General features: G+C 40.0%; 1 protein-coding gene across 6 annotated transcripts in view; it reads right to left on the bottom strand.

Moving 5' to 3' along the window:
- Nucleotides 1-27,312, bottom strand: part of Thrb (thyroid hormone receptor beta) — a 327,980-nt gene that overhangs the window by 86,734 nt on the left and 213,934 nt on the right. For 4 of the 6 annotated variants that reach the window (XM_010640157.2, XM_010640156.2, XM_010640160.2 and 1 more), the window contains one exon: nt 14,853-14,916. The exons of the other annotated variants lie outside the window; for them this stretch is intronic. In XM_010640157.2, coding sequence (XP_010638459.1) covers nt 14,853-14,874 — 22 coding nt within the window. In that variant the 5' untranslated portion in view covers nt 14,875-14,916. The remainder of the gene's footprint in view (nt 1-14,852; nt 14,917-27,312) is intronic. 6 annotated transcript variants of the gene reach the window in all.

Below are 27,312 nucleotides of genomic sequence, written 5' to 3'. Positions count from 1 at the left end.
TTTTTTTTTTTTTTTTTTTTTTACTGTAAAGTGGGTTGTTCATGAAAGCTGATGGCAACTGGGTAATAAACTTATCCTCTACTGTGTTTGAAGCAAGATAACGAGACAGCTGCATTTGTTCTCTTAAGCTTTGCTGGCAGGGGAGATGCATTTGACCTGCGCAGAGCTTGTGGTGGGAGATTATGATACTGGCATCTATCATTTGTTATTGGAGGCTCACATTGTTCCACACACGTGCTAAGCACATTCCATTATTCCTTTTGATTCTCGCACTAACACTGAGATAAGTAACAGTCAGTTCCATTTCACAGATGAAGAAACTGAATACTAAGAAAAAGCAAGTCACCCAAGGTCATGGCTGGAGAATTAGAGGCACAATGGACTCTTCATGGGCCCTTACTGGCTCTGTTGCTTTAAGGAGTTTGGGACATAAAAAAGTCACAAGTGTAGAGTGAACCAGAGTCAAGATGGTGTACACTTTCCTGGTTTGATGGCACAGTACCCTCATTATTTACTTCCAGTCAATTCTATTCTGCATTTAAAATAAAAAGATAAAAAGGAATAGAGAGAAAACAGAACTTCATGGAAACATTGAAGAGTGTAAAACAAAGGAAGACTATCAAATAAAAAAGTATAAAAAGTCCTCTTTCCTGTTTAGAAATCACAGGAAACAATAAAACAAGAACTAAAGGACAAGAAGGAGCTCAGAAGAGTAAAGGTGAGGCCTTCTGGGAGGGGGCATCAAACAGCAGACAGATGGAGCATATTGTTTCTTCTTTCTCTTGAGAGCCTTGCACGCTCTTCCTGACCCAACAGGAAGCAGGAGGGGTCACTGGAGCTCTCACCACCTCTAAAGGCCTCCTCCTCTGGTTTGTAAAGCAAGATTGGCAATGTGCAGGGCACTAACCTTGAGGAGAGCTCTCTCCTCTGATGTTTCTCTGAGACTGAACAAATATTTGTTTGCAGCTCAAATTACTATGTTTTAAACCTATGCAAGTGAAAAGAACAACTAACACACTTCCCATTTGACCTGTGCATCTTACAAGTACATCACTCTTTATTGGTTTATTCTAGGTAGAACTTCTAGGGATAAACTTATCTTCACAGTCCAGCTGTACAGGGATGAAAAGGAAAGAAAAAAGATACTGTTGTGAGCTGGATCTGGAATCTCCCCCAGAACACTCGTGTTCTCAGAGGGAGTGCTTTTGGAAGTTGATTGGATCTTGGAGGTGCTCTCCTTATTGACAGAGAATGCGCCAGTAGGGCACAGGGCCTGGTTGGCAGAGAAAGGTCACACGGAGTGTGACCTGGAAGGGTGCATCTCCCTCCCTGGATCCTCCCTTTTCTCTCTGCTTCTCGGCTTCCAGAACATGAGCAACTTTTCTCCAGCAGACACTTCCACCATACATTTCTGCCTTGGAGCTGGCTGACCACATACGGATAATGCGAGCCAAGGTAAATCTTTTCAAAGTTATGGGTGACAGGTATTTTGTCCCAGCAATGAGAAGGTGACAGGGACAAAATGCCATCCAAATTCAGGGGAAGCAGAAGCACTGATATTTACTGAGCTTCCACTGGTGGAAACAACTGTACACAGCTCAGTGACCCAGGGTCTGTCCAATCTCTACACTGCCCCAGGAGTGAACTCTAGGACTTGACATGTACAAGGCACTCAATAAATATTTACTGAGTGATTTAAATATGCTCTCACCACAAGTCTAGGATGCTTTCTGTCCTCACTTTACAATCAGGAAATTGAGATGCTGAGAGTTTAAGCATCTTGCTTAAAGTCACTAAGTGAGAAAGTAGCAAATGGTGGATTTGAACACAAACTCCCAAATCCATGTTCACTCATGACATCATGCTAATTCTAGAAGTGACTCTAGTTACTAGTTGTAGTTCTTTTCTAAAGGTGGGAAAAATAGGCCACTGAGTGGAAACTGCTTAGGGGAGGGTCAGATAATGGAAATACACATTTTTAAATAAAGATCACTTTACTATAAAGACAAGCACCTCCCGAACTCACATACTCCCATTGTCTTAGCATGCATTTGTATACCTCTTTGTAATATAGGTTCATAACCAAAATCTGTTCATTCTGTACTTAATGGAACACTGGACTGAATTTCTCATCTTCCCTAGTAGTGAGATATGGTCACATGATCAAGATCTAGCCAACAGAATGAATGACAGAATTAGGCTGGTCTACAAAAAGCCTCTTATGTGTTTTCTCATTTTTTTTCCCCTTCTGTTGAAGAGAGAAAGTTCTAAAATCCACAACACGCATTGGGATGTTAAGAAGGAAGAAACCTGGGTCCCCAAATGATTCTGACACGTGCCAACTAAGAACACATGGCACAGGTATTATGACTTATAAATAAAATTCTAATGTATGAAGTCACCGAGATTTGAGGGTATTTTCTTTCTGGTATTGTAACCGAGAACATTATTTTGCCAATATATGCTGTATGATTCCAAATAATTTTCTATCATGAAGTATTTTACAAGCCTGGTTAGTGTCAATGGACATTTAAGAAGTGTGAAGTCCGACCTACGACAACAACAAAAGCCTCTGTGTGGTGTGCTGTTGTGTGGCCATATTCATGTTACTTTAAATTGGTCAGCTTAACTTTTCCATCTGAAATTTTAGGACTGGTCTGTAACATTCTTTCCACTTCTAAACTTCTACAAGTCTTCTCAGATGTTAAAAAGTATGTAGTGTTGTGTTCCCAGATCGAGATTTCTTGAGTGTGAGCTTCTAGAAGGTAAGGACTATTCTTTAGTCACGTTTATATGACCAATAGCCAATTTCTTACTTGCTCAGAAAGTGTAAAGTTTAATTAGAATTTTCTGTTGAAAAACTCAAGGAATTTATGTTTTGATGTATGTCAATAATTTCTTGAACTAATTTTGAGCATGGTATCAAGTGATTGAAATTCTCATGAATATTTTCATTATGTACTACTGAGTATGATTATTTTCATTATGTACTACTGGGTATGATAGGGTATTTTATATTCATTTACATAGACAATCTTTGATTTTATAATAACACTGAAAGACTTTGATTAGAAGTAATGCCAAAGTAATTTGTATTCTGATGGTTTCATGTATAGTTCTATTTAGTTAAATGATACAGGAGTATAATTCCTATTTAGAATTAAAAAATTGGGTACAAGTATATTCAGAATTTCCCATTCAAATGGCTCTTAAAGAAGACAAAAGCAGTATTGGGGGGAAAATATGAGAAATTTTAAAAATTTGAAAAGCCCAGGGGAAATGATACTATATTGCAAAGAAGCCTAGGACTGGGGATTTAGCTCAGTGGTTCCACTGCCTGCCTCACAAGTTCCAAGATCTGCAGTTCAATTCCCGGTACAAAAAAAAAAAAAAAAGAGGAAGCCTATACCATTTTCATAAAAAATCTTATTCTTTCTGGCTTTGAAAAAGATCAAGAAATTATTCTATTTATCTATGTAGTGTCAGAATAGTTTTGGTTCATTTCATCTTGTACATACATCAAAAGTATCAGATTAGTAACTAAATATGTCTTTGCTTACTAAAAATAGGTTAATGAATTCTATTGTTTCATAAATGCAGTTTGGCAGATAAAAATGTTTAAAAGCACAGGGCTCAAGGGAGTTGTAAGTGGAAGAGGAAGTCAGCAGAAAAGTATTAGGAACCACAATTTGACACTGGACAAATAAAATTGAATTATGAGAAATCAGTGATTTTTCTTAAGCCTCTTTTTTATTATGGGCAACAGAGAGATGTGCATTCTCTCCTGTTTTCTGCTGTAATTTCACACATGACGAGAGCACGTCATGCTAAGTCTTACATGCTGGGGAGTGCTGAGCAGCCAGCAAAACACTGGATGGTACCTTTGCTTTGCCTGCCGTAGGGACTAATGCCTGTTAAAAAATGGAGCAATAACAATGCCCACACACATTTTAAGATGCTTAATTTATGAGGCATTGCAGGAAGGAAAAAGTTGCATTAAAAATTACTTCCTTTTGCATAAATTGTTTGCTCCAAGTGTTTTGTTTAACTTACTATTGCATTAAAATATCTTGATTTTTAAAAATATCTTTTCATAAAACAATAAAGATACTTCTTGTTTCTCTCTTTTAGAAAAAGAAAGGCCTTTCACTGTATAGAATATCCCTGTAGAAAGTCCTAACCAGGCTGCTACTTTTGAATGTGTCATGAAGAGAAAATGCGAATTATGGGAAGGAGTTAAGCAAAGCTTCCCTGCAAAACAACCTTCTTAAAAGTGCAAATACCCTAGTACATCTGTTTTCTCCATCGTTGAAAGGTAAATTCCACTGACCATTTCCCAACAACTGAATTAACAGTTGGCGAGAACCTGCCATGCAATAGTACTATCTTATCAAGGCTAGCCTAGGCTATGCCCATGCTTCGGACTTGGTGTTAAGAGATTTATAGAACTCTTACAATCTCACAGTTATCCTCTGAGAAAAGCTCACCATTTTCTGCATGAGGATTTGTGTGTGTGTGTGACACTGAGCATTGAACCCAGGGCCTTTGTACTGAGCTGCATCCGCAGCCCTTTGGGGACAGAGTCTCACTAAACTGCTCAGGCTGAGTTCAAACTTTCAAATTTGTGATCCGCCTGCTTTACCCTCCCAGAGTGCTGGGATTACAGCTCTATGCTACCATGCCTGGCTCAGCATGGAGGCTTTTAAAAGCTCCCCAAACGGGGAGTAAATGAGCTCCCCAAAGCGATGTGCAGTCCAGGCAGAGAACAATAACCCTGAAGGTACTATGAACCAGAGGGCTTCATTAAGTAACAGAAGCTGTTTATTTAAAAATTAAAAATTCCTCCACAACTGAAAGAACTACAACACTAAAAACAACTCACTAAAGAAGCATGGAATTACCAGATGTGGTGGTACACGCCTGGGATCCCAGCATTCTAGGAGGCTGAGGCAGTGACACTGCAAATTTGAGACTAGCCTGGGCAATTTAGTGACTTAGTGAGACCCAGGCTCAAAATACAATGGGCTGGTATGTAGCTCAGTGGGAAGGTCCTGGGTTCAATCCCCAGTACCAAAAAACAAAAACAGAAGAAGCAGCACAGAATCACATGCATTCTAAGCTCCATTTCCTCTTGACTGCTCCATTTCTTCCTTGAGCCAGGCTGCCCTTTTAGTTCCTTTCCTGAGGGCTTTTTTTGATCCTTTGAATTGAAGAGGGTACTACTCTGATGGGCCATTTAGATAAGGGAAGGTGCTGAACTCCACTGGGTAAATGGCTGGTTTCAGGCACAGTGGGGTTGTCACTCCAGGGTGAAAGTAACATACAATCCACATAATCAATGAAAGGAGAGTATCTTTAGTAGTTACACTTCAGTTTGAGATCCTTGGCCATCCCAGACCGCAATCATGGAGTGAGAGTTTAGATGCATTTTGTAGATACTCAGATCTGGGCTTAAACTCACATTTTCTGAAACATGTGCTAAATATATATGTGGGGTTGTCACTCCAGGGTGAAAGTAACATACAATCCACATAATCAATGAAAGGAGAGTATCTTTAGTAGTTACACTTCAGTTTGAGATCCTTGGCCATCCCAGACCGCAATCATGGAGTGAGAGTTTAGATGCATTTTGTAGATACTCAGATCTGGGCTTAAACTCACATTTTCTGAAACATGTGCTAAATATATATATATATAAGGGCCACTCTAGATCAATTCTCAAACTCTGTGTGTATCAGAATCACCTGGAAAGTTATTTAGGCACACACAGGCCTGCCCCTGCTATTATGTGAAGGTTGCTTTTTGTGTTTCAAATACATTGCCCAGCAATTCTGATATCTATCACCAAATTTGAGTTCTGTCCATAGCACTGGATGCACATGATAATCACATGAGGAGTTAAAAACCCAAGAATGCCAGAGGCTGCCTCTTGGACTTTGGACCTGGAATCTCTGGGGATGGGCAGAGGCTTTGGTGCTTTTGAATCATTTGCCAGGTGCAGCCAGAGTTGAGAACCACCGTGTTTAAATCGCGGTTCTCAGACTGGGTCATACTTGAGAATTTACCTGGGGAGTTTTAAAAGAATCTTGAGTCTCAGGAAACACCTACAGTTTCTGACTTTAGCTGGTCTGGGGTGCAGTGGACATCGACTTTAAAAATCTTCCAGGGTAATTCTAATGTGTAGCCAAATTGGAGCAGGGCAAGGTTAGATCTAAAAATGAGACGGGTCTGCTTCAGGAAGTTGAAGGACGACCACTTAACGCGTGTGCCTCAGTCTGCATAGTAGCATGGTACAGATTAAGAATTTCAGTTGGGGCAAAAAAGTCAAATCCAAACAACAACAAAAACCCCCCATAACCAATATCTGAAGTCATTTAACTCACAGTTTCCTAAGATTTGGGAATCGATGGTTCAAAAACTTAAAAGTTTACTGTGGTGACCTTTGGTAAGTGACTTCACTGTGTTGGCCTTCACCCGCCAACGTGTTAACTGTGAGGTTTAGAGAAAATGACTCCTGATTCAGCTCTAGCACTGGGACAAGAAGGCCATCTGCACTCTGCAGGCTTACGGAGTTGGAGCCCACACTGGCTTCCTTTTTACAGCATGAATTCCAGAGTGAGAATGTCACCATATCCAAGACTTGAAAGACAAGCAAAGATCGATAAAAGAGGAGCCTGTAATTTTTCAGCTGGGGATGATGGCAGGTGGTGGTAGTGGCATATAAAAATAACTCTTGGCGCGTTGAAAAAAATAACACCATAAATTCATTATGAGCTAAATTCTTGTTGGGAAACTTATTTTCAATTTTTTTGAGAGACCTTACATCTACATAGGTGCAGCTGCTCTGGTCTTTGACAGAGGCTGGGATCACAGAGAGGAAGACACATTTTGACATTCCAGAACCCTGTTTGATACAGTCGTTGTTTGTGAGTGTTGGAAGAAGTCAAGTAAAGATGGGGTAGGCCGTTCTCGATACAGCAGGCTTGCAGGCTGAGTTTATCAATATGGGGATGGACACAGTAGGGCAGTCAGGGTGTGGGTGGCAAACGCAGAGAAGGGGCAGTGATGATAGAAAGAGGGTGGTGGGGTAGGATGCAGGGACGGTGGGTGGGGCTCATGATGGGGTCGGAGAAGAAGCTCAACACTGGCACCCATTTTTCTACAGTAGGTTTTTCCTCCAGCAGAAGACGAGGAAGACAAAGAAGGGAAGTGACAGAGAAGGACAAAGAGTATTAGAGGGGCTGATCCTCTCTGGTAGACTCCATGGCAAAGCTGGGTGTTCTCATAGCGTATGAAGGATTTTTGTTCCTTTTGTTTACTGAGGAAAATGAACCATTTGTTTTTGTTTTGAATAAAAGCTGATGTGGTAGTTGCACTGAAATTCTCTGTTTTGTGGCTTCTTGATTTTCCCCTTGTTATGGTGGAAATTGGAGAACACTTCGAGCTGAGGTGCTGGTCTCCTTTTCTCCTAGACTGGGTGGATCCCATGGGGGATTTTCACTGCTTCTAACCATTTGTGTGCAGCAGGAAAAAAAATGTAAAACAATCAACATTTATGCCCCCCCCGCTTGTTTACCAAGATGAGTTATCAAGAAAGAGCTGTTTATTTTTCCCAGTGGGGCTTTAAGAGCAGATGCAAATGGTGGAGGTGGAGCAAGGGGGCCCCACTTCTCAGAGGAAATGAACAGGTAGACTTAAGAAGGTTTCTCTATGGGGCGGGAGGGGAAGCAGCTGTGCTGTAGGGACACCAGATTCTGAGCCTCCGGAGGAGAGGGAAAGGAGAATGTGGCTTCAGCAGTTACTCGGAGGAGCTGGCCTGTGGGCGAGATGTCCGATGATGAATTAGAGACATTCCCTGGGATGTGTGTGGAAGTCTCCCTTCTGCCCTCCAGGAATTTAAGGGGAAGACTGATGTTTCCTTTCAGGTCTACCTGCAGTGAGATCTCAATTTCATTAAGAAGTGATAGGATGCAGAAGAGGAAGCCAAAACGCCTCTGCTGCATCATGTAGTTAAATACCTGGGCAGTAAAATGAAAGTTCTTTTTGTAATTGGCTCAAGAAACAGTGGGGCTAGCTGGTTGGGCAAGTCAGTATTTTTCTTTCTGCAAAACTATTTGTGGCAATGTTTGTAATGTGTAGAGTTGGCTCTATAAAACCCAAGGCCACATTTTATTTTTGGTCACAACACGGGAAACAGGAATTCAGGAGAAAGTGAAATAAACCTCCAGATGCCTTGCAGAGTAACTGTGCAGGAGTGTATAAATCAGTCTAAAGCCTCCCTGCGCTGGAGCCCCGCGAGAGAAAGCAGTGTCAAGCTGGCACTTCATACTCCCAGCCCTCCTTGGTTTCTGCTGTCCCTTCCTTTGAAAGGGTGACCGGGCCAACGACCAGGGGCTCGGCTGCTGTTGAGAGGCAGGACAGAAGGACAGCACTTCCCCTAGGTTTTCTCTCCTCTCCCTCTATTGCCAGGGTAGGTTATTTCAGGCGTGTGGCTGGTGAGCAAAACGTATTGTGAGGGTGTGGTTGAGACAGTTCTTGTGTCTAACAAAAAATAAAACCCTACATATAGAAACAGAAATACAAAGTCATCCAAAGACGCCCTTGCATTCAGTTCCTTCATACTTACGAGATATTTCCAAGCTTGACAATAAGAGTTGGTAAAATGATACCCAACAGAATTCACTATATATTGTCTAGAAGCTTCTGTATGTCCCTAAATGCTAAAGCGTCATGTTTAGAACTTATCTGTAAATGGTTCGAATTTGAAATTAGATAGAGATAGAAAGGAAACCAAATGTGACAAAATGTTAATGTTTGAAGACACTGGATAAAGTATAGCTGGAAATTCACTATATTATTTCACATAAAAAGGTTAAATATTGCCAACAACAAATGGGAAAGACATATAATAAATTGGGAAACATTTGTGACATTTATGATAGACAATCAATTATTTCCTTAATACAGAAACCAGGAGACAAACACAACAGGAAGGTTAAACAGGTAAGTTACCAAAAATGAAGTTTTTTTATAGCCAACTGGCATGTGTGTGCACACATGCACGTATGTATGTGTGTATCGTGAAACTCTCAGTAAGAAAAACGTGAAAATCTGAAAAGCAACTCTTACCTAATAAATTGCCTCCTCAAAAACAAATGGAATAATTACTAAAAATCTCTCACGTTGGAGGGAATATTATAAATAAAGGCTGCATTGCTGATGGGTGCCTACTTGGTCCAATAAATCTGTTTATAATTTGCAAAAGAAAAATAAAATTTTTGTAGAACTGGAAATGGAACCCAACGTCCTTGCACTGAGCCGCATCCCCAATACTTAAAAAACATTTTTTTTTTTTTTTGAGACAGATTCTTGCTATGTCACAAAGTTGCCCAGGCTGGGCTCAAACTTGTGACCATCCTCCTTCAGTCTCTCAGAGTTCTGGGATAGCAGTGTGTGCCTCTACACAAAGCTAGCAAAGGAAAAAGTTTTTAAAAAGATGTTCAGTTTCTTTGATCCAAAACTTCGTTGTGCTTAGAATTTATTCTGAAGAAATAATCAGAGAGGAGCAAAATCATGTACGAGGCAGTTCATTACAAAACCGTCATATAATTTTTAACAAATACATATCCATCATGTATTAGTTATAATATTATGTTAATGATCTAGCAAGCAGGGACAATATCCCTGTATAATGGATTACTAAATAACAATGAATGAAATTCTTTTATGCGAGAGTGTTTACTGCTAATGAACAACATGAACAATGTGTACATTGTTAACATTAGTTATTGTCATGCTTTAGATCTACAATGTCCCCCAAAAGTTTCCTGTGTTTGGAAGGTGACTGGATCATGGGGATATTATAATCATCAGTGCATTCATCCATTGGAGAGTTCAGTAGCTTAATATGCTGTTAGGAGGTGGGGCCAGTTGGAGGTGGGTGACTGGGGGTGTGATCGGGAAGGGTGTTTGACCTATCACTCTCTGTGTGCTTTTGAGCTGCCATGTGGTGAGCACTTTTTCTCCACCACACCTTCCTGTCTGTCCCTTCTGTCTTAGAGATAACCAACCATGGACTGAACCTCCACAAACCATGAGCCAAAATAAACTTCTCCTTTAAATTGTGGCTGGAGATTTAGCTCAGTGGTTCCACCACCTGCCTGCCTCACAAGCGCAAGGACCGAAGTTCGATCCCCAGTAGCCGCCCCCCCCAAAAGAAACAAAAAATAAACACACAAAAATAAATTGTGGTGTCAGGTATCTTGTCCCAGTGACAGAAAAGTGACAAATGGAGGAGATTTAGGATACATGTACCACCGTGGTCATCTTTCTAAAGGAATGAAATAGCTGTTCAGGAACAGCTGAAAAGCCTGAGGAACACTTCCAGACCCATCTTGGAAAAGCACATGAGCTTTATGGTAAAATACTGAGTTTTCCCAGCTTCAGCATTTTGACTCTGAAAAACGTGTTCAGTGGGATAGTCTCAAAGCGTAAAATATACTGCTGCAGGCTTCCCTTTGTCTTTGTTCTCAACCACGGTGTACATATGCCTCACTTTATGAAAATGCGATTTATACTTATTCATTTTTGATATAGAAAGTATATGATTTTGAAAGTGTACAGAGAGACAGATTAGTGTTGTTTTCCCACTTAATTTATAAAGAAGAGGAAATTTAGAAAGCTTAAGTGACTTCCTTGGCTAATATTGTCAACACATCAACATTTCTATAAATAATTAAAAATAGATGAAGATCATAAAGGGCAAATGGAAAATAAATATGAACAGCAAGTTCCAGATGAGATCAGAGTGGCCAGTGAACATGTACAAATCACTCAAGCTCAAAAGTAATAAAAATGTAAATAAACCTATGCCATTTTTAATTTTGCTTAACAAATGACTCCCTAACAAAGCAACAAATACAAAACAATGCAAAGATAACAGTGAGAAAATACTGAGGCAATAGCTGAAATCTCTGAGCATCCCTGCAAACATCCCTGCCTGGTTCACATAATGATAATGCCCTGATAAAGAGAAAGGAAAAATAGTCCATAGCAAAGTTAAATGAACAGCAAGTCATGAGGGAGAAATGCAAGCTAGATCACTGAATAAGGAGTATATTATTTACATTGAAGGGGTCCTGATAGTGTGGCTTTAGATTACTGGGAGCCTAGTTTCAATGAACACATCAAATACTTTACTGACTTTATACCATATTTTTGAATTTTATAAAGCTAGGTTCCATGTAAATACAACAGATCTTTGCTTCTGCCTCTTTGGCCATTGTTAATGGACTAGGAGCTCTTAATTTTCCTTTTCAAATAGAATCAAAAGTCTCTAACTTTGATATTAAAATTTTTAGGTATTCATATCTTAGAATAAATTCCCTTGTGCTGTGAATCACGGTCCTATACCAAATACAGCTCATTATACCGTTGTAAATGTCAGCAGATTTCCCATTAGATTACCTAGGAAGTGGTGCTTAATTCCACACTACTAAAATATCATAGTTATTTTCTTACTGTCTGCTTTAAAAATCAGTATTTCTCAATGAATAATTTCATACAGTCCCAATTTCAAATCAGATGGGGTAAAGCAGTGAATTTTAGCCAAACCTGATTCCATTGTAGGTGATACTAAATAATCCTAGAAAATAAAGTTTTCCATTTGAATAAATAAAAATACATAAATTAAATAAGTACTGTAGCCAAGAGAGCTATGAAAATGGTACCTCCCTTATCTGAAAATGTTGGTTTGCTTGTTTTTAGGAAAACAGATTCGATGTTCTTAACTCTTGCTCATTTAAAAGATATTTTTCTTTTCTTATGGCTAATCGATCTCTTGTATTACACCATGGTAATGGTACCTATTATACTTTTCAAACAAGAACCATGCATATCTGGCTTTAAAAGTGTGCTCCTAGAACAAGCATTTGGTTCCAATGGCTTACCACTTTATTGTGGACTCTCTTTAGGTTTCTTAAAATAAACACGTAGCCAGAGCCCACAGTGAATGAGAAGGAAAGGAACACTGCTTTATATCACATACAAAGAAGGGTAATGAAAGTCATGATTTTCTCCTCTGAACCCTTTAACATACATTTGGCATAAATGCGTATGGAGTAACTTTCTTCTGAACATGGGACTAGGATTAATTTCTACACTATGAAACATATGCTGAAAGTAAAAATTCCTATAAAGAGTTCCTATTGGGCAGCTGGCATTCCAGTTTAGCCAGGAAGAAAAGCAACTGTCTCCACAAGGTGGGTTACAAAGCTGGCGTAGCTTACAATTGTCCAGAAGTGAACCTAATTCAGCCTTGAGCTGATTCAGTTTTGGGGGTTCCGCTCAATATTGGGATGGCCTGGAGCTAGCAGGAACCTCCAGGGACATCCAGTCCTTTAGAACAAGTGCCTGTGAACTACAGGCCACAACCAATGCTTACCTGCTGCCTGTTTTGTAAATAAAATTTTACCAAAACAAAGCCAAGCCCATTTGTTCACATGCAGCCTATGGCTTTTTAAAGTAGCAACAGAAGAACTCAATAGGTGTAACAGACAATTTATAGGTTATGAAGTCAGAAATAGGTATTCACTGGTCCTCCACAATCAATAAAAATTGCTAACCACTGATCTGAAGGGCCCTCCAGGATGGCTGGTCATTACTGTACTGTACTTAGAACCACTCTCCTCAGCAAGCAAACATCATTGTATTACCTTTTTTTATACCAGAGTTTTCCATTTCTGTATGTCTCAGGAGGTTATGTTCTGGAAGCATTCTCCAGTGGACCAGTTATCACAGAGTACCTGTATAGAGCCACCCTTATGTAGCATCTGATCTCACCCTGGCCTTTTCTAAGAGCGGGGACACTTTCCCTGGGATTTGCGGTATCTCTACTTGCTGACATATATGTGTATCTCCAAATTTAAGCCATCACTCTTTCTGAGAGGGATTTCCATTCAAAATCAGCATAAACATGGAGACTACGGCCAGTAGAGCTGCATCAATTTTCCACTGACTGAGCAGCATTATGACATAGAAGATTTAAGTGGGGAAGGGTTGATGTTGTTAATGGAATAAAACTAGGAGTGGGTAGGTTTTGGTATTTGCTAACATGCAATAAAATGAAAAGATGAGAAGTGATTCTGAGGTCCTCATGTCTTACAGATTTGGGTCATTCTGGTTATCCAAGGTACTGTGTCTGTTTGGTACATCAGGAGCTCAGGTGTAGGTGGGTTAAAAGGTAGGGCAACGATGCTGGGAGAATTACTGTTTACGGTTATTGCGAGTCTTCCAAATTTTCAGAAGGCAGAGTGACAAATCTGGCTTGCTTTTACTTTTTTCAAGTCTACTAGAGAATGGGCTTTTAGAGAAACTGTCCTGCATGTTTGGCTCATCCCAGAGAGTGAATATATTGTCAAAAGGCAGGGTGCATCTACGACAGGCAGGGGTTCATAGGTATCTCCTATACTGCCATGGTAACCAAAAGGATAGTCCTGGGCTTGGTGCTAGACTGGCAGATGTACAGCAGGTGTAAAAAACTGACAGCTGGGTTAAGTCCAGTCCACAAACATAATTAGACTGGCTCAAGATATTTATGATATTTTTTCCCAGTTTTAAATTTTTGTTAGTACATTTGCATTATGTAAAGATTACAGTCCTTGTGGGGAGCCATGTACACAACACATCTCAATTTTTTGTTACATCTCTTTTCCCTCCCCTCCTTGCTCCCTCTTTTCATCTCTTGGTCTCCTTACTATTTGAACAAAATCTATTTTCCTACTTCCTATTACCTATTTTTCCTCAACTTGTGTATTTCATTTATTTCATTTAGCATTATGGTCTCAAGAAGCATCCGTTTTCCTACAGATGACTCAAGCTTTTGGTTCTTTATGGCAAAGTAGTACTTTATTGTGTATGAATACCACATTTTCTTCATCCAAATTAACTGTGAACATTTAAAAATTGAGGTATTTCATTTAAAAATCTGGATTTGTAACTTCTCCTAAAAATTAAAAGCCCATAACACAGATGGCTCCTGTCTGTTAGTGACTGGCTAGAGGAGAGGAAGCCTTCTTTTCAGAGGGAAACTGAGTTCTCCAGTTTGTTTTTATCCACACTCTCAAACATTTTATTCATCAGTGCTATCTGCTTGATCCCTAGGGCCTTGCAGCATGCAACCCCTGCTCAAAGTGCTGTACTAAGAATTTGTGCAACTGCAACCTTATATTTCTTTTTTTTGTTTTTGAGACAGCATATCACCATGGATTCCAGGCTGGCCTTGAACTTGCCATATAGCCCACGATTGGTCCTAAACTTGGGATCCTCCTCTCTTAAGTTTCCCAAGTGCTGGAATTACAGGCTATATCTTCATGTCTGACTGCAAATTTACATTCTTCCAAAGTCATTCTATCTCTCCTTTGACCCTGGTTAAGAGTTTTATAGCTCATATGTGCCGTTGGTGACCTGTTCATGTTCCATTCTGATTGTACTGTCCAATTTGGGTAAACTCCATGGTCAGTCACTAAGGACGGGGAGCCATTTACTACAAGGATCTGAAAGACTATAAAAGAGTGAGACTATTCAGTGTGCATGAGTGATCTTAGGATGGCTAAAAATTATCCTTTTGCTGAATTATCATTTCCTCTTTATCGCTTCTCCAGTGGTGATATATCTCATAATTTTTGAAGAAGATGAAGGATACTCTGTAGGGATATATTCATAGGGACTAACAATACTTGTTGATTTGGAAGTAAGTAACTGCTTCTTAGACTCAGCTTACTCTTTATGAACCTTATACTTTAGGTGGTACAAAAATGGAGACATGAAGAAAATTAAGAAAAAATATTAGATACCTGTCATACTGTTGGGAGTCATAGGTTAGTAATCATTCTGGATCCTTTTTTTCACTGACATCTCCTACAAAGAGAAAATACAAGAAAAAGTAATACAGATTATGATTTGCTTTTCCATAATGTTTTTGTTCCAAATAATATCATGTGGATTAATTAACTGGAGGTGACATTTGCTACTTTCAACTCAGATCTGGGGAAACAAGTATAAGTGGGCTATGTGACATTTGTAAGTTCAAAAGACCTCTTAATTTTCATTTCTCGGTTCCTTCTATAAACATGTTTTTAAAATAATGTTTTTCTCAAAGTCACATTTTTTCCCCCTTAGCTTTTTAAGTAAAAAAAAAAAAGAAAGAAAAGAAAAAGTCGCTGTGTTCTCCAAGACTGGCAAAGATGTTATCAGCATCTTCAATCTAGATTTTTGCTTCTCAGAGTGTGGTCTTCAGACTGGGAATTTTAGCATCTGAGGACAGCTTATTAGAAACAGAAAATTTGGGTCTTACCTTAATCAGACTCTGCACTGAAAAACATACAGGTAATTCATGTGCACCAGAAAGTCCTAGACACCCTGATATAGACTGAATCCCTCATCTGCTCATTTATGGCTTTTCTGCAGCCAGTGCTGACTTCCTCCTCTTCACATTAACATGAAGGACGCCTATAGGTGTCACTGACCAGCGGCACACTGACCAAGAAGGCATACAGATAGATAGGCCAGGTAGCTGAGGAACACAGGTCTGAGTCCCTCAGCATATTGCTGGGGACAGACAAGGACTAGGTCCCTTTTTCTGGAGGGTATCCTGGGTCCAGTGGAAGGCAGGGGCAGCATACTGGCTCGGATCAGCGCAGAAGCCTAACACGTGGGTTTGAAGGTCAGTGGCCTCACATACTGGCTGGGGTCATGACAAGTAATTTCAAAGTGCTGGAACCACCGCTTATTTAGTATAAAACAAGAAAACCAATGCACATATTTCACTAGGTTGATGTTTCTAAGGTTTAAAGAGGACGCGAGTGGAGAGATGGGCAAACTATGACGTACTGTGCACGTGAATGCCACTGGATCAGGAGCCAGACTGAGGTTGAAGGAGAGGAAGCACAGGAAAGAGGTGGCAAGAGAATTATGGCTTAAGAGATAGGTTTATATTCATCCCGAGTCTACATCTCCTACCAGACAATGAATTCACACCAGATCATAGCTCTTGTCACACCCAGGGGAAATTCTAGGTTTACACGGCTGCCTTTCCCACTAGACTGGAGCCTATTTATGGCTGGGCCTGTTCTTCTCATTTTTGCATCTTTTACATGAAGGAGGTTGTCAGATACACAATAGGCACTCAACAAGGGTACGCTGAATAAATGAGTAAAATAAAAAATAAGATAATATGGCATAATGAAAGTCATTTGAATTGGCAGCGGATAGAAAAGATGAATAATAACTACTTGGAAAATGGGCTTTTGCTACCAGTCAGCTTGCCTAGGGTCACACCAGCCACAACCTGCTGTGCGCCCTCAGTCAAATGTCCAGTTGTGTGCTAACCAAGAGTTCCAGGTTCGGAGATGTCCTACAGTGCGTGTACAGGCCTCACCCTATGGTACTGAATGTCTGGCCTGTGTTCTCTTGTTTAAAACTATCCAGCCATTTACCCTCCGTCTCCCAACCCATGGGAGTGGCATTTACACCTGAGATTCTGAAGGTGCTGGAGAAGATGAGTTTAGTTCAAGCTGGGCCAACCACAGGGTCCCACACCTCTGGCCAAAACGGTCCAAGACCACTTTAATGAGATGCCTCTTCAGGATACTGAGAGAGGAAGGAAGGGAAGAAGGCATGGAGGGAGAAAACGGTTACTATTATGTCTTATTCAGGGGAGGAATTCATCTCACATTAAAACTCAAAGTGTTTGTGGCCTCTCATCCATCCGGAGAAAGCCCATGTGAGGTAAGAGGACGAATCTGACATTCATAGACAGCCTGATGTAAAGAAAAGAGCTGTGGCCTCACCCCTGGTTCTGCTCCCCTTGAGAGCTACACCCCTCCCAGAGTCTGTGTACTCCACTCTTTCCTGTTACTCTGAGCAAATGTCCCCATTTTATATAAGCTGCTTTAGGCTTAGTTTCTGTCACTTGTAACCAAGAATCATGACCGTAACACTTGGATTCAAATACAATATTGATGCAGATACATTAGAAAGGTTTGCGTCTTTTTATCATCTTAACACTATAGCTTCAAAATCCATGTTATGTCCTTGCTACAAAATCAATTTAAAATATTATTTTCAAAATTGTAATTGAATATGTGTATGAACTACATGAAAGTATTGTATGAAAAACAGAAAGCATCCAAGAACAGGAAGAAACATTATTAATGTTTAAAATTAGTACCAGTCCCACAAACCTTACTACTCATTTTCCTTTAATACTTTTTTTCTTCAACTATAGTATGACTTAGTGCTTTAGTATTATGACATCACTGATGGTAGTATTACTATAGTATTTCAGTAATATTTAGTATTATTTCCTCCTACAAGCTCTAGAGTTTGAAATATAATCCAAGTAAAGCTTCTAATAACCCTCCAGGGGAGACAGGTATCCAAGGGTCTCATTTTCTGTTATCCTTTTTCTTTCTTTTTTTTTTTGGTTTTTGAGACTGGGTCTCACTATATAGTTGAGACTGACCTGGAACTCACTATGTAACCCAGGCGGATCTCGAACTCACAGCGATCCTCCTGCCTCAGCCTCCTGAGTGCTGAGATTACAGGCGTGCACTACCACACCTGGCTTCTGTCATCCTGTAAGACAGTGTGGGTGCAGTACAATGCCCTATAACGGGGAACGGGGGCAGTGTTAGTCCTCTCTAGGCCACAGAAACAGGCCTGGGATCACCAGTAGTTCAATGGGTCAAAGGGGAAAAAGTTGTAAAAAAAAAAAGGCAAGCTCTGAGCAATTCTTTTGCCAGAAAGGGAAGCAAGAGCAGCAAGGAGCTTTGTTAGTAGGGCACCAAGCAGGAAGAGTCAAGGTGCTGACTTGTTGGGAAGGGGTGTCTATGCTGAGGGAAGACTGACAACTAGAACTTGGTCTGGGAAGTGCTGAGTCAGGTCCAGCCCTCATGTCATTCATTAAAACCAGCCCCATGGCTCACTGGTCAGGGTGGAGTTTTCAATCAGGAGAGAAGGACATTCCATTTAGTCTCCTAGGCAGGTGCTCCAAAGTGGAGAGAACTCCTCTTTATGTTTTACATTCGTTCGTTCAGTGAACAGATCTTGATGGAGGATTGCTCTGTTCAGGCAAAGCTCTAGGGGTTGTTCCAAGACAACACTCGGCCTGCCCACAATGGGATTCTGATTTAACAGAGGGAGCTAATCTTGGTGCAAACTAAATGCAAAAGAGAATACAGCTTCCACTTCTCATGAGAGGTATGGGACAGAGGAAAGGAGTAGAACTTAGGTGGTGGCAGTGGAGGTAAGATCAGGGACTTGGGCATTTAGGAGGTAGAAATGGCGGTGATGATGTGATAGGAGCATTTCCCACCTGGGTAGCTCTGAGGATGGAGATAGGTTAAGATGGAAGCTGTGCCCTCAAGGAATTTACAATCCATTTTCCCCCCAATACTGGAGATTGAACTTGTGCTGGCCAGGCAGGCATGGCACCACTGAGCTACACAGCCCTGGCCCTATAACCCATTTTAAAAGCTGGCTGGGAAGAAGCAGCCAAAAATACAAACCACTGATGGCACGGCCAAGGGAGCAGTGCTGAGACCTGTGCAGGCCAATGCCACATTCCTAGGTAAAACTCATTTCCCTCAGAAATGTGGAGTGTGGGCACTCGCCCCTCCAACATGTGTATTTTTATGTTTTCTAAAAATACAAAAGAGGATAAAATTGTTACTGCATCCTCTGAGACTGAAAAATAAGTGGAATTGCTGCCATCCTTTAGGACATAAATGTCCAGGGACATTGGGAGACACTGGGCTCCATGTGAACTATGGTGAGCCAGGGCTCCTGCTAGTAACTCAAATGCTAATAATCTGCGGGACAGAGGTATAGCCTACTGACAAGAGCACACCTGGGCAGATGCATTCTCAGAGAGGCAGGTATTTTATGGAGAATTTCCTGGATGACGTCTAAGAAATGTCACAGGAAACCTAGGGAATTTCATAAAAAGGTTCAATAGTAGTTTTCCTACTTCTGAAAAGCTGAAATAAGGGAGAGGGATTAAGTGTATTCAGTGCACCAAGGATGACTTGGAGATGCTGCCAGGGAGGGCTGAGGATGACTTTCTCTCTTCCACCTTAGGCCTAATAAGAAGCAACTTTCATAGCTAGAGGTGGCCAGACAGAGGATCATCCTCCCTGTATCTGGGGCTGATTTTTTTTTTGGGGGGGGATGCTCATTTTTGTTCTCAGGGCACAGTAAGCCTCTGAGCACATCAACATTCTTATGCTGCAGAAACTGGTGCAGTGAGTGATATGGTTCCAGAGACCAGCAAACAACCATGAGGGCTCTTCACATTGTCCTCTAAAGCTTCGTGTCTTAGCTCAGTGGAGTTTGGTTACTGGGATGTAGTCGCCTCCAGGAATATAATGCAAAATTGGGCCCCTCCCCTAGAGAAATGAGTAAATGATTTGGCATACATTTTCAGGGGGTGCACAGACACCATGCACTTAAACACAGATTCTAATTTAAGCTTTGGCTGCAGACTTTGATCACTATTAGGCTGTAAGTAGATAGTGTAAGAGAGGTAAGGTGAATAAGAATGATTTAGCAAATAGAATTAAAAGGAGACATGAGAGCTATTTTAGTTTGGGACAAAGAGAAGGTCCCTTTGTGAGTGAAAGAAAGACAGGACTCTAAAAAACAGGCCTGGAAGCTGAAAAGCCATCTTCCAACCCAAATATTTGGTCTAGGCTGGTTCCATCAGACTCCAACTCAGGTCTGGTTCACTCAAGATGAATTACACACAGAGCCCATCGTGGGGACTGAGGTGAAGAACCTGTAACTCGGGTAGAAGAGATAAACAAGAGTGATGAAAGATGTGTTTGAAGGCACTGAGGACAGTATGATTCATTCTACCTGTATGAGGGGATCCAGTAGTGACATTCAAGTGTGACTGAAAAAATGAGCTAGTATTTTCTCCAGGTAGGGGATGAAAAACACAGCTGAAGGACAACAAAAGAGCACAGGGCATGGGATTTGGGCAGGATCCTGACTGAGAGTGCAAAAATAATGAGTCCCGAAAGGTTTATATGACTTTGGACTTTATCCTCTGGGAAAGAGAGTCATGGAATGTCCTTAAGAAGTGACTCTATGTGAGAAGAGCAACTCTGCTGCAGTGCAAAGGAGGATAGTTGGGAGGCACCTCTTTGAGTGGGATTTTTTCTTTTTTTCTCGTTTCAGTAGTCAAGGTCCCTTTGGTCATCATTAGGCAGTGTTGAAGGGACAACTGAAAAAATTACTTCTTGAAAACTCTTCCCATATAGACCCCATGAGTCATTGTTTACACAATGGGTAAGTTGAATTGGAAACATGGCTCCCCCTTGATCTTGACAGCAACCTTTTCTGAGGGGACACTCTGCAGTTCTTCTCAAGCTATCTTCCTTAGTTTTCTTTTCCTTGGCTTCTCAGAAGAGAGGAAGTGGAATGTTGTGCAGCCCATGTGCCATAACAATGAGAACCTCCACAAGCAATTCTCTTGGTTCATTTTAAGGTATGGTGTCCAAATGTTAGGTTATTACAAACTCTAACCTCAGACTATTAACCCGAGGAGGCCTCTCAGAAAGGTCAAACCCATCTTCTCATCTGGCACCAAAGTGACCAGATTGGCACCAGTGCTTGCTCTCAATTTCCTAAATCAAAGCCTTTTAGAGGTCATCAGATAAGAGAGGGGCACAGCTTTGGGGTGTTTTCAGGTGTTTATGCATCAAGCAATTGCTTTTCTGAAGCACAACTGGTGTTAAAGGGCACTGGGCTCTGCTGCATCTTATGGTATAGACTGAACACCTTACCCACACCATCTCCACTTTGGCCTCCAGGTGCTGTGTCTACATATGGATGTGCAGTGGAGAAAGGTGAGTGGCTCCTCCACCAAGTGGCTTCCCTGCTGGTGTGGGCTATGGGCCTTTTGGACATCTCCTGGTCCCATGTTGGAAGGTACTGCATCCCTTCCACTCTCTTCCTGTCAGAGAGGAAGACCAATTACATCAAAACTTTGACTTTGATCTTGACATTTGGAAACATTCTAGAACAAGTTCAGTCTCAGGTATGGAAGAAAGATACCTGGATTGAGGGTTCTTCCAGATGCTTCTGGGTCTCACAGTTCTGGAATTTAGGAACTTAGGCAGGCTCCTTACCTCTCTAAGCCTCACTGGTAAAGTGCAACCAGAATTCCTGCCCTCTCAGGGTATATTTGTAAATTTTAAGTTTCAAATCTTGAAATGTAAATGTATAAAATTTTAAATACATCATCCCAGAAAATGTTTTGTAAATTTAGAAACAATGCATCAGCATTAGGTATTAGAAGATTTCTTCATTATTATGGCTATCATGTTTTACTAATTTCCTGGCTGGCCCTAACCACCCCTAAGACATTCAGCATTGGAACTCTTATCTGGCTCCTACCTTAAGGTGCTTTAGGTGGCTTAAAGAGTCACAAATGATTTAGAAGATCACCTTCCTATTCAACTTCATTACCAAATAAAAGGGAGGTGGAATTGTTTCTTGCTCACCTAGCATTTTTCTCTTTCAAGACTGAATTTGATCTTTTCTTAAAATATATTTTCCTTTCAAGGTTAGCTTTATCCTTATTTTGGTAAATGTGGTTGGATGTGGAAGTGAATTTGTCTCCAAATCTATAGCATCCTAGATGCAGCCCTGGTTGTCTTTCCTTGAGGTCTCTGCATTTTAATAGTGTATCTAGCACTCAATAACGTGAATATTTTACAGCTGAATTTGGAAGCAGAGGAATTAGATAACAACTCAAATGGTAGAGAACAGGAACAAGGTGCACTTGATCATACCATGCTATGACCCACCTTTTACACTTCATAATACTATTCCTATTTGGGAGTATAGTTTCAAAAAATCAGTAAGACAAAAAAGTTTAACAAGCTACATAGCACCTCTGGCCTGCCCCTTTGACAGGGTGCACAGAGGAGCCCAGCCACCAATACAGTAGTGTTCGTGTTTGTGCCCTCCCTCCACCAGGGAACAAGAGAAAGAAGGCCTCTCTGAGGCTCCTAGATAAAAATTGAAGCCTACTGGAAAAGTGAAAAAAAAATCTGCAGTAAAGGCACACTGCACCACCTTAGCTAGTAAGTCAGAGGGACCAGCACCTCACATCGGAACCTGTTCTAACTTCTGGGGAAAGACCACTGGAACTGGTAGTAGAAACTTGCAGAGTTCAACCCAGCAGCAGGACAGAGATCTCAACTTGGGCCTTGCAGCCAAAAATCAGCCTAAACCTCAGGGTACAGCTCCTGGCTCGCTGAGACTAATTAGCTTAGACCTGCCCACTCCTGCCCACACTGTCTATTGTGTCAACAGAGGCATACCCTGAAGGTAATCCTCTATTTCTATTTGTATTTTTTATTTTCAAAGTAATATTTTCACTTATCTTGAATTATTTAAAAATACTTTGTATCTTTTTCTTTTCTCAAATTTTTCTTCTTTAATCTTCTTTTTCTTACCTTCTTTTCTATCTCTCTCACTTTCACTTTCCCACCTTGATCTCCATTACTTTCCCTTTTCATTCCTATTATTATCCTAAATCAATTTATTTTCTTTTTTCCCCCTTTCTTCCCTTTTTCCTTCTCTCAATTGCCATTAGTTTTAAAAGAAAGTGATTACAGTCTCTAGCAATCCCTATTGCTGTTAGTTTGTTCTGTTCTTGGGAATATTTTGTTCTGTCTTCTCCTTTTCTCTTTCTAGAGTTTGTGTGATCTTCCTGTGTCCTCTGACCTCAATTCTAACCTTTCTCTATCCTATCTATCCCTTCCTCCCCAACTCCTTCTAAATCCCCATCCTGAAAAACATTTTGGGCTGGTCTTCGATTTTGGTATCATTCACATGGTTAAAGGTGATAGATTAATAACTACCACAAAATGCCATTTTCTAAGCTGTGCTTGATGCTATTGTGTTGCTGATTGTATCACTTGGGCTAAGGTGTTGTGATTGATCTAATCAGTTGTCCTCCATGGTATAATGAAAATGGGCTTGTCTCAGAGACATTAGAGACTCAAAACCTAAAGACAAGCTATATCTGGAGGATTGAAGTATTAACCCAGAAATTAAACCAAGAACAGTACCAACAACAAAAATAGAAATGAGAAGGCATTTAAACAAGGCATAAACACAGACTCCACCCCACCAAAGATTAACTCTGGGAGAAATAAGGTAGAAAAGTCTGACAGTCAACCATTGGGACACCCTGAACCAATAGCACAGGAAGTAAGAAAACAGATAAATGAGGCTCTAGAAAAATTCAAAACAGAAATAATTTCCCAGATAACCAGAGATGGTGAGAAGAATGAAAGACATGATTAGAGACTCTAGAACAGAAATAGATAAAAAAATAAATGAACTCAGAACCATGATGGAAACCATGAATGCCCAGCATAGGAAAAAAAATGGAAACCTTGAATGTCCAACATAGGAAAGAAACGGAATCCATGAAACAGATTCAGATATCCAGGAGATTAAAAACTCTAGGGGGTGAAGGGAGGGCAGAGGTAAGGGGAAAAAAATGAGAATCAAGACTTGCCATGTAAAGGTACATGATCCCAACAATGAATGTAACTGTACTGTATCCCTAAATGTACCAATAAACTCAATAAAAAAAAAAACTCTATATAAAGTATTCACAGCAGGATGAGCAAATGTGAAGATAGAATTGCAGATATAGATGATAGGATTGTGATCAGTGACCCTGAAAAGAGAGATCTCTTAAAAACAGTAGGGGACCATTAGAAATCAATTCAACAGCTATTAGATGATGCAAAGAAGAACGATAAAAGACTGATAGGAATCATGAAGTAGCAGGAGAAAGTACAAATGACATAAAAAACTATTCACAGAATTTATAACAGAAAACTTTACAAACAAAGGGGAAGAACTTGGCATACAGATAAGTGAGGCATATAGGACTCCAACTAGCCATGATCACAAAAAACTACACCTAGACATATAATAATCAAGATCCCAGAAACCCAAACAGAAGAACAAAATTCTACAAGCAGTTAGAGAAAAGAAATAAATCACATGCAAAAGAAAGCCCATCAGAATCACAGCAGACTTTTCCACACAAACCCTCAAGTCAAGAAGAGCCTGGAGTGAAGCATTTCAAGTCCTAAAAGAGAACAATCTCCAACATAGACTAATGTAGCCTGTAAAACTATCTTTCAAAACTGATGGAGAAATAAGATACTTCCACAACAAAGAACACCCAAGAAATTTCATGAACACCACACTGGCACTCCAAACACTTCTATATAATATCCTGGAAAAGAAAATGAAGACCACAAGTCCATAAGGGTCAACAGAGCAAATATACCAGGAAAGGCAAGAAATTAAAGGGAGAGAAGGAAAAATAAAAAAGTAAAAGAACCAACAAAAGGAAAATAACATCACATTTAGGCTGTTTCCAAGTTTTAGCTATTACAAACTGTGCTGTTATCAGAATATACATTCTTTTTGGGTGCATATGGGTCATTCTCCAAAATAGACCACATGCTAGCTCATAGAACATGCTTAAGTAAATGCAAAGGAATTGAAGTTATCCCCTGTACATTATCAGACCACAGTGCAATTAAACTGGATATCAATAGCCTAAGAAACCGCAAGAACTTCACAAACATGTGGAAATTAAATAACACCCTGCTGAACAACCATTGGGTCACAGAGGAAATTAAAGAAGAAATTAGACAGTTTCTACAATTAAATGATAATGCCAATACAACATACAGGAATCTATGGGACACAATAGGAAAACAGCAAGCTCAAATAAACAACCAAATGCTTAACCATAAGCTTCTAGAAAAAGCAGAGCAAGACAACCCAAAAGCTCATAGAAGGGAGGAAATTATAAAAATCAGAGCAGAAATTAATGCAATGGAGACTAAGAGAATGATAAAAAAAATCAATGAATCCAAGAGTTGGTATTTCAAAAGAATAAATAAAATGGAAAAACCTTTAGCCAACCTTATCAAAAAAAGGAAAGAAAGATACCCAGCAGAGGGATGGCTGGGTCAAATGGGACCTCCAGTCCAAGCTCTTTGAGGTTTATAAAAATCAGAGCAGAAATTAATGCAATGGAGACTAAGAGAATGATAAAAAAAATCAATGAATCCAAGAGTTGGTATTTCAAAAGAATAAATAAAATGGAAAAACCTTTAGCCAACCTTATCAAAAAAAGGAAAGAAAGATACCCAGCAGAGGGATGGCTGGGTCAAATGGGACCTCCAGTCCAAGCTCTTTGAGGTATCTAAATATTGATTTCCATAGTGGTTGCACCAGTCTGCACTCCCACCAACAATGGAGAAGGGTTCCTTTCTCCCCACAACCCCGCCAACATTTGTTATTGTGTGATTTCTTGATAGGAGCCATTCTTTGTGGGGTGAGGTGGAATCTCAGTGTTGTTTTCATCTGCATCTCTCAAATGACCAGTGATGTGGAACATTTTTTCAAATATTTTCTTGCTGCTTTTACTTCTTTGTCTGAGAAATGTCTGTTCATTTTGGATGCCCATTTTTGAATCGGGTCTTTATATTTGGGGGGACTGATTGTATCGAGTTCTTTATATATCCTTGATAATAGTCCTTTGTCTGAGGAACAGTTGGTAAAAATTTCCCACATTGTAGATTGTCTCTTAGTTCTGCTGATGGTTACTTTTGAAGTACAGAAGCTTTTTAGTAAGATGAGATCCCAGTTGTTGATTCTATCTGCTAGTTCCTGTGCTACTGAGGATTTGTTCATAAAGTCTTTTCCTATACCAATGAGAAGTATGTGCACCCATGTTTATAGCGGCACAGTTTGTAATAGCTAAATCTTGGAAACAGCCCATTTGCCCATCCATTGGAAACTGGATAAAGAAGATGTGGTTTTTCTATAAAATGGAATATTACTCAGCCATAAAGAACGAGAAAATAGATTCATTCATAGGAAAATGGATACATATTGAAGATATACTCCTAAGTGAAATAAATAAGTCACACATATGTAAATACCGAATAGTTTCCCTGGTGTGAATAATCTGCAACAATGCATAAGATTCTAATAAGACTACTGACATTTAGAAATGGGAACAAAGGAGCTAAAGGTGTAGGGAAGGTGGGATGGGTAGGGGAAGAGTAAAAAGGGGAAAAAATGTGAGAGAATGAAAAGATGATAATAAAGTGTTTGTAGTAGGGGAGGGGAGGAGGGGGTGAGGGAGGGCAGAGGTAAGGGGAAAAAATGAGAATCAAGACTTGTCATGTAGAGGTACAAGATCCCAACAATGAATGTAACTGTACTGTATCCCTAAAATGTACCAATAAATTCAATTAAAGCTGAAAAAAAAAGGAAAGAAAAGGTTTAAATTCATGCAAGTAGGAATGGAAAAGGCAAAGTCACAACAGATACACCAGAAATCCAGTGGATCAATACCTACTTCAAAAACCTATATTCTAATAAAATGGAAAATATAGAAGAAGTAGACAGATTCCTAGACACATATGAACTTCCAAAGTTGGACAAAGAAGATATAAAAAGTCCAAACTCTCCAATTACATTCAGAGAAATTATAAATGTATTTAAAACATCACTAACAAAGAACAGCCCAGGCCCTGATGCTTCATTGCTAAGTTCTACCATATATTTGGAGAACTATTGCTACTACTCTTTAAACTTTTCATTGAAATTGAAAGGGAAGCAATACTTTCAAATTCTTTTCTGGAAGAAGGTGTTACTTTGATTCCAAAACCAGGGAAAGACCCAACCAAAAAAGAGAACTACAGGCCAATTTCCCTAATGAACATAGACACAAAAATCCTCAATAACATATTGGCAAACAGAATACAGAAGATCATCAAGAAGATCATATACCCTGACCAAGTCGGATTTATCCCAGGGATGCAAGGATAGTTCAACATATATAAATCAGTAAATGTAATACACTATATTAACAGAATGAATGACAAAAACCACATGATCATCTCATTAGATGAAGGAAAAGCATTCAACAAAATTCAACACCCACTCATGATAAAAACCCTACAGAAAACTGGAAAATATGTTTTTTTTTTTGTTGTTGCTTTTTTGAGACAGGGTCTCACTATGTACTTGAGACTGACCTGGAACTCACTATGTAGCCCAGGCTGGTCTCGAACTCACAGCAGTTCTCCTGTCTTAGCCTTCCAAGTGCTAGGATTACAGGCATGCGCCACCATGCCCAGCTGCTGGAAAATATGGTCTTTATCTCAACCTGATAAAGGCTATCTA

Source organism: Fukomys damarensis, unplaced genomic scaffold (genome assembly GCF_012274545.1).
Source record: "Fukomys damarensis isolate Sample0158 unplaced genomic scaffold, DMR_v1.0_HiC HiC_scaffold_28, whole genome shotgun sequence".
NCBI lineage: Eukaryota > Metazoa > Chordata > Mammalia > Rodentia > Bathyergidae > Fukomys > Fukomys damarensis.
Note: the sequence above shows the minus strand (reverse complement) of the source record. Positions and strands in the feature narration are given on the sequence as shown.